The sequence below is a fragment of the Lolium perenne genome, chromosome 2 (genome assembly GCF_019359855.2).
Source record: "Lolium perenne isolate Kyuss_39 chromosome 2, Kyuss_2.0, whole genome shotgun sequence".
NCBI lineage: Eukaryota > Viridiplantae > Streptophyta > Magnoliopsida > Poales > Poaceae > Lolium > Lolium perenne.
In genome coordinates this window covers 269,789,336-269,796,114 of record NC_067245.2, presented here as the reverse complement: position 1 = coordinate 269,796,114, position 6,779 = coordinate 269,789,336, and the positions used below count along the sequence as shown (strand labels likewise).

At 42.9% G+C, this 6,779-nt stretch overlaps 1 protein-coding gene and 1 long non-coding RNA gene across 2 annotated transcripts; both read right to left on the bottom strand.

Annotated features, from left to right (window-relative positions):
* Nucleotides 1-1,334: 1,334 nt before the first annotated feature.
* LOC127329373 (F-box only protein 7-like) lies at nt 1,335-2,603 on the bottom strand. Its single transcript, XM_051355900.2, has one exon. The coding sequence runs from the start codon at nt 2,601-2,603 to the stop codon at nt 1,335-1,337; it is 1,269 nt and encodes a 422-aa protein (XP_051211860.1).
* An 856-nt stretch (nt 2,604-3,459) lies between these two features.
* LOC127330628 (uncharacterized) lies at nt 3,460-6,577 on the bottom strand. The gene is made up of 6 exons (XR_011751123.1): nt 6,200-6,577; nt 5,078-5,140; nt 4,889-5,005; nt 4,643-4,794; nt 4,216-4,320; nt 3,460-3,893 (listed from the first exon to the last, which is right to left on the bottom strand). It is a non-coding gene; the product is annotated as an uncharacterized lncRNA (long non-coding RNA).
* Nucleotides 6,578-6,779: the final 202 nt, after the last annotated feature.

Here is a 6,779-nt window from a genome sequence, read left to right as displayed (position 1 = left end):
TGCACCGCTTCCTGCGGCGCTTGGGGATGAGCGCATAGACCTCCGGCGCTAGCTCCCTGATGGACTTGCCATCCAACCACCTGTCCTCCCAGAAGAGAGCGGATTCGCCATTGCCCACCACCATAGTAGTGGAGGCGGCGAAGGCGTCCAGCTCGATCTTCGAGAACTGCATGTCGAGCCCACGCCAAGGTCGTTGGGGGTCCGTCCGCATCCTCCAAAGCCAACGAACCCGAAGGCTGATGGCAGTGCGGGCGAGATCTGGGATCCCTAAACCCCCAAACCGCAGCGGGCGGCACACCCTCGACCAGTTGACATGGCAATGGCCACCATTGGCCTCTGCCCTGCCGGCCCAAAGGAAGCTTCGCAGGATCTTGTCGACCTGCTTCAGCGCCTTCTTGTAGAAGCTTAGCACCATGAGTTGATGCAACGGAATGGCTGCTAGCACCGACCTAACTAGCGCCAAGCGCCCTGCCCTGGGCATCATAGATGCTTTCCAGGTAGGCAATTTGTCAGCTAGTCGGTCCACCACAGGCTGGAACGCCTCACCTGGTAGCCGGCGGATGGAGAGTGGAATGCCGAGGTACTTGACGGGGAAGGGTGCCAACTGGCACTCCATCACCCCCGCCGCGGCAGTGGCCACCTCCTCCGTGCAGGCAATCGCCGAGACCGAACACTTTGCGAAGTTGGTATGCAAACCCGACGCATGTCCAAAGAGCTCAAGGATGCCGCGGATAGCGCGCAGCTCTGTCTCATCTGGATGGCAGAAGATGACAACATCATCCGCGTAAAGCGAAACCGTCGTGGCCAATCCATAGTGTATTAAATTGCCTGGCCTAACAATACTTCAGTTTTGGAAAAAGTGGTCCAGAGTTGTTTTTCCAATACTTAAAAATGGCACATTTTGAGAGATAACGAAGTATTAACACCACAATCTTTAGTCACAGCCAAACGCATCGAACTATTTAAAATTGTGGTATTTTAAGAAACTATGGTATTGCTGAAATACTTCAAAAATACTTTGCTACCAAACATAGCCTTAAGCATGTGCTAGCAGCACCAATAATTCTACACTGTCATGTTACTACATTTCAAACAAAGGCAGTCCCTAGTCGTTGTCGTAATCAACTATAACAATCACATCCGACTGAATGTGCACCCAAACCATTTTTCTACAATATTAGTTAGATCCTTAGAGGTGATTGTGCGGGCTAATTGTGGAGGAGACTTGATTCAGGAGCTGACCTACGTTGCCAAATATGATACATATGAAAAAAAAGCATAAAACAAACACACACAAAATGATGTATGTCCTGTACCAATATTTTTTACTAACCTCAAGTAAGTGACGGTTGAATCCAAACTGCGGGTGGCCAGTTCAATCTTGAATCTGAACTAGGGGGCAATAACTCAAGAAGACTGTTGTCTTTCATACTAAAGACAACAACCTGTCTGAGACTAAATCTCTCACAAAAGATATAACGCGTTAAGTCATCCGTGTGATAGATGCTATTGGGAATCAACGTAGGAAAATCTTTCAGTGGAAGCAAGAACGAGCTGTTGAAACCAATGAACAATGCGTGATCTTGGAGGCTATCTGTTTCCACGAGCTTTTGTTCAACGAAGTCGACCTTGTACACAAAAAATTTGGCCGCAACTCGTTCCATTTTACCATTCTCCTTATAAGTATATCTATCATGTCTCCATATCTGCAAAAAATCTCCCCATGGTGCCCGAACAATATACCTACTATGTGCTTGATAGGATATGATAGGCTTCAAAATGGGCTTCACTTCAGCAGAAGGTCCATTAAGATTAATAGAATCAATCTCACCCATACCACGAACACCGTAAAACAGACCATCACTATTGCTATAAAGTATATCTTGATATCTCCGGCAATCTTTGTTTGCATTAATCCAAGTCCATTCGGGGTCCCCGACCCTAGCATAAGACAGGTAATTATCCGGGTAGTGTACTCGGAGGACTATGCAGTTTTCACTGGACGGATCACAAGAAAGAACGACCCTCTCATAGAAGTAGAAGCGGCCTTCTTCAAGTGTAACATCATACGGCTCAGTTTCATCAGTGTAAAAATCCCGAGAGATCAGATCCATGTAGAGGATATCATATCCATCTAGCACGCCCTCTTCGGTGTAGCGGAGCCTGACATTGTTCATGGTTTCAGGTGGAGGCATAGCTATCTCAGCTCTAGTTACAGGGTTGACAAATATGAGATTGGACCGCTCGTCGGCGGTGATGAGCCAGCCATGGGAGGAGCCCATGACGTAGCGTGTGCGGAAGGCAGGCTCTGAGAGGGTGACGTGGTAGAGCTTGTTGGTGGACATGTTATGCAGGGTGGCCGTGTTGGCGTCACGGTCGCCGGAGGAATAAACAAGGCAGGGACTCTGGTTTGGGGAGCACAGGCGGAGACGACGGGCCTCCAGGTAATTGAGGTGCCATGAACGACAGACCACACCTGAGCTGAAGAGATCTGGGATTTCGAGATTGCTGAAGATCTGAACGAGCAAGTCTCCGTGAAGTTGGGACCAATCGCAATCGTCGCTTGAATCTGGAGAATCCGCAGAGAAACGAGCGTTCTCCATCGGTTGCCGGAAGAACTACCTGTTGTCGATACGATCACGCGTGCGCTACTCTCTCGTCCTTTTTACCAACGGCCGCCACCGACAGTAATCGCGCCACCCTCTCCTCCCACCTCTGGTCGCCACCCTGGATGCAAATCTCGAGCCACGATCTGGATCCTGATGCGGCGACTGCCTCTGTGCTCTGGATCATCAATATATCTTTGGAGAATCGGAATCCTTCTGAAAGTCGGGTTCGGAGTAGAGTAACCCTTGTCTCTTGGCTAGACGGCGAAGGTAACTCCCGTTCCACGAATCTACATGTGTTTATAAAATCAAGAAAGGATTAACCGAATGAACCTCCTACAGTCCTACTGGAGTAGATGTCTAGATGAAGATTGTGTTCCAGAGTCCAGACCGTTCGCTGGCTTCTAGTACTAGTACTAGACTAGAAGGACCTCGCGCACGTTGTTGCGCGCGTTTTCGACATGGTGGTTAGTATATTTTAGATTTTTGATGCACTCCACGGTCCCATTTATTTAGTCAAGTGCAGTGTGAAGAACAATGCAGAGGAAAACTTATGAAGAAAGATCACTACTGGATCTTTCTGTGGGTGGAAGAAGTCCAGAGGGAAAAGAAAACAGTACAATAACAGAGCTAGTAATACATATATATGATAATGTTGACTATACAGGAATTTACATGGCTGATATAGAACAAATAACACATACTCTATTGCAATTTGATTGTTGATATAATAATAGTGTATGATATGAAGGGAGCCTGACTGACAGCCACACCTATCTTTGTTCTACAAAGATATCATCACTATTTGATATTACAGTTCATGAGCATCCATTGCTTACGAATGTAGTTCTAGTAAAGTATGACAGGTTGCGAATATTCTAAAATACAAAGCATGGTGAGAAGCTAAACACTATGCTAGGTCATAGAAGTTATAGAATATGGCCTTAGCTGTGACAAAAAATGGTATTAATATTCTAGTGAAACAAGAGCATTGCCAGCCAGCTACCAATAAGAACCCTTCATTCGGTTTAGAAATTCTGGACTATAAACATCACGTTAATTAACATGATCTGTACTTACAAAACAAAGATAAGTGTGGAGGAAAGTGGAGAAAAATTCCTAGTCAATATACTGGATCTGCATTGCCTCCACTCAGACTTCCATCTCTGTCCCCAGTCGAAAAATAATTAGAAATATTGCCCCAGGGTTCGGCATAGAGCACCTTGGAGCCACACACTTTGGAGCCGAACTCTTGACCCAGCTGCCACATGAAAAACCGACTAACAACTGCAAAGGATCAGGGAAGACTAAGAAATTTTGAGTTGCTTTTCGAGGAATGAGTTACAAACATATATTACAAAAAGGCACCCGGACTGAAGAAAAAATGTTTTACATAAGCAAGAGTAACTTTGTTATCATCTTTCCTATAAAATATAAGCTTCTTGTAGAAGAACGAATTACACACATAAAGTGAGCTATTAGTACACATGGATATGTCTATTTGAGATAAGATGGATGGACTAAAGATCTGAACCAGCAACCCATAATAACACCTCTAAAAGCAAAATAGAGACTCCGTATTGTTGTACATAGATGATGAGATGGTTACCTGCTTTTAGCTGTATGTGGCCCCTTCTTGCCCTTCTGTTCGAGGGGTGGTTTGCAAGCTGGTATCTTCACTTACTTCTGCGGTGGCACGAAGCCCATATTTTTCCTGCCGCCAGCAGTTTGGTCAGTGATATGTTCAACTCCCACAATATCGAAAATTAGATTACTTTACTCTAGTGAGTTAGGAGACATCAGTGATGGCATTTTCCTTGCCGGCAATAGGCACTGATAACTCTGGTTGGCTGTAGTTTGTGTTGCCTGTTGCATTTTCCCACAAGAGGCATTTCACATATGCTTGCTATTTGGACTCCTTGGGCTCTAAAATATATGGATTGTCCGCAACCTTGTATCTAGGAAGCTTTATATATTCTACGGTTAGCTTCTGCAAAGATAGAGTAGGAAGAAGGCTTCTAATAGTATTGGTGTACCTTGGGCCTACGGTTACACCTGAGCATTTCTTGCCCTTATATGCATCTCCGTCGAGAATTTTTCTTTTGCAGCATTTAGTGCAAGCTAGATACCACCAGTTTTTCTTAGTGAAAAACTCAGGAAGTGTAATATTTAGTCTGTAGCGTGGTCCCTGAAAATGGTTTTTTAAGTGAGTGGAGAAGGTTATCTGACCAATACATTGAACATAGGCAGGTAGGAAAGATGGAAGTCGCAAAATTTCTTACTATGGAATCATCTAGCTGTTATTCATTTAAGGCACAGAGTATACTGTTGGTTGTTGCGTTTCTTGAGCGCCTTGATCCTTGCCATTCAAAATTTATGGATGATGTTTAACAATGGAACTGAAAATACTTAGCTGTCAGCAAAGATGTAGATATGTCTAGTATCGTCTAATTTTAGCAAGTAAACCATACCTCTGTCAGATTGCTGTCATCTCTCGGATAGGGATAGTAAAGTAGTCCTGAAAGCGAGAATGCCTGAAATAGTTTATGCATTACTCCGGTTAATAAGATAATTCATGTGCATATATTAGTTAATTATAAGGTGAAGTTTATAACTGAGTGGTGCTGGAAAAGGCAGAATAGGTTGCCTAACTGTAGCAAAGACTGAAATAGAGAATCCCGCTAATGATCAAAGGATATTTGCGCATTTTTCTTCTCTACTATTCTAGTTAATAGTAGAAAGGACTTGAATAAAAATGTACAAAAGGAATGGAATGATCCTAAGCATGTAGCTGACGATATCTTTCTAATCAAAGTTGATCTAGATAAGCTACGTAAGGAGAACCTTTTCATAAATAGCATGCAAACTGCACATCGGAATCATATAGCATGAGAAGGAGAATTCTCGGAAGTAATCCTTAAAAAAACAGATATATAACCTTCTTTTCAAGAATATGCAAAGGTGAATATCACTTTCTCTACTATTTTGCTATCAGTAGCTTTCTTCCAAAACAGAAAATCACAACATTCACACTTTCGGTGACTGTATTTGTCATATAACTGTCTTTTAAAACCTTCAATAAGAAAGAAGGTTTAAATATTCAATTAAACAATGAGGTGGCATAGTTCACAGTTCAGTTTTTTGATGGCTTATGCATTTTAAAATTGTTTGCGGCAGCAAATATTTAGTAGTTTGCACTAATTCTTGAATGTGAGAATAGTGTATATGAGGAATGCATGGTGGAAGGTCACTGTATGAGCATGATGAAACCTAATATAAATCAATTGTATACTGATGTAGCTGCAAAGATTTATAAAGGTTGAATACAAAGCAGGAGCACCAATAACTGAAAGAAATATGGTAGCTTCATGAATGAAATGCTGTTGTAGGAATGTTAATTCGGTGACTTAGTGTTTTGAATTGCCTAGATGGTTGCAACAACACGAAAGATATCTGACGGAATATTAACACCGACAAAAAGTGACGAAGAGGTGCAACCGCAGCGCGCAGATTATGGACAGCAGACAAACCTGAAGAACTGAAGAAAATATGAGAGCATACAACAAATAAACCAGCTTTGAACTTGTTTGTACCTGTAATCAAACCCAAAATCTCATTTCCCATGTTGCTGGGGTTGCATCTTATCGCAGACACACCTGAAGAACTGAAGAAAATTTAAGAGGGGTTGGAATCCATGAATCCATGATGTTGGAATGATGATGCGGTTGCATCTTTAGTTTCAGTCTCGTTATCTATCTTAGACTTGGCCTGAGGTGGGGAATCTGGAAAATGGGGCAAAATTACATGCCATTCAGCCTGCTCTTCGACCACAACCGATGGTTATATAAATTCCACAATTTTCTTTGCTTCAGGCTTTTGAAAAGTGAAGCAATTTTCCTGTTCCTCTTCATTGTTTAATAATTCTATAATCACAAAGGAACCAAACACTTCTGGTGAATATTTCCGTTCTATGTTCAATATAATTAGTCAATAATGAATCTAGGCTACCTACTCAACTCAATTCATGATCCAACTCCAATCTGAACAGTCGAACATTTACCTGTAGATGCAGTCAGCTCGGCTAGAACCATAAATTGGAGATTCTCTCCACGCCACTACTCGGATCTCGCCTAGCCTGACTACTCTTGCGCACTACCATGCCAAGATCAAGCT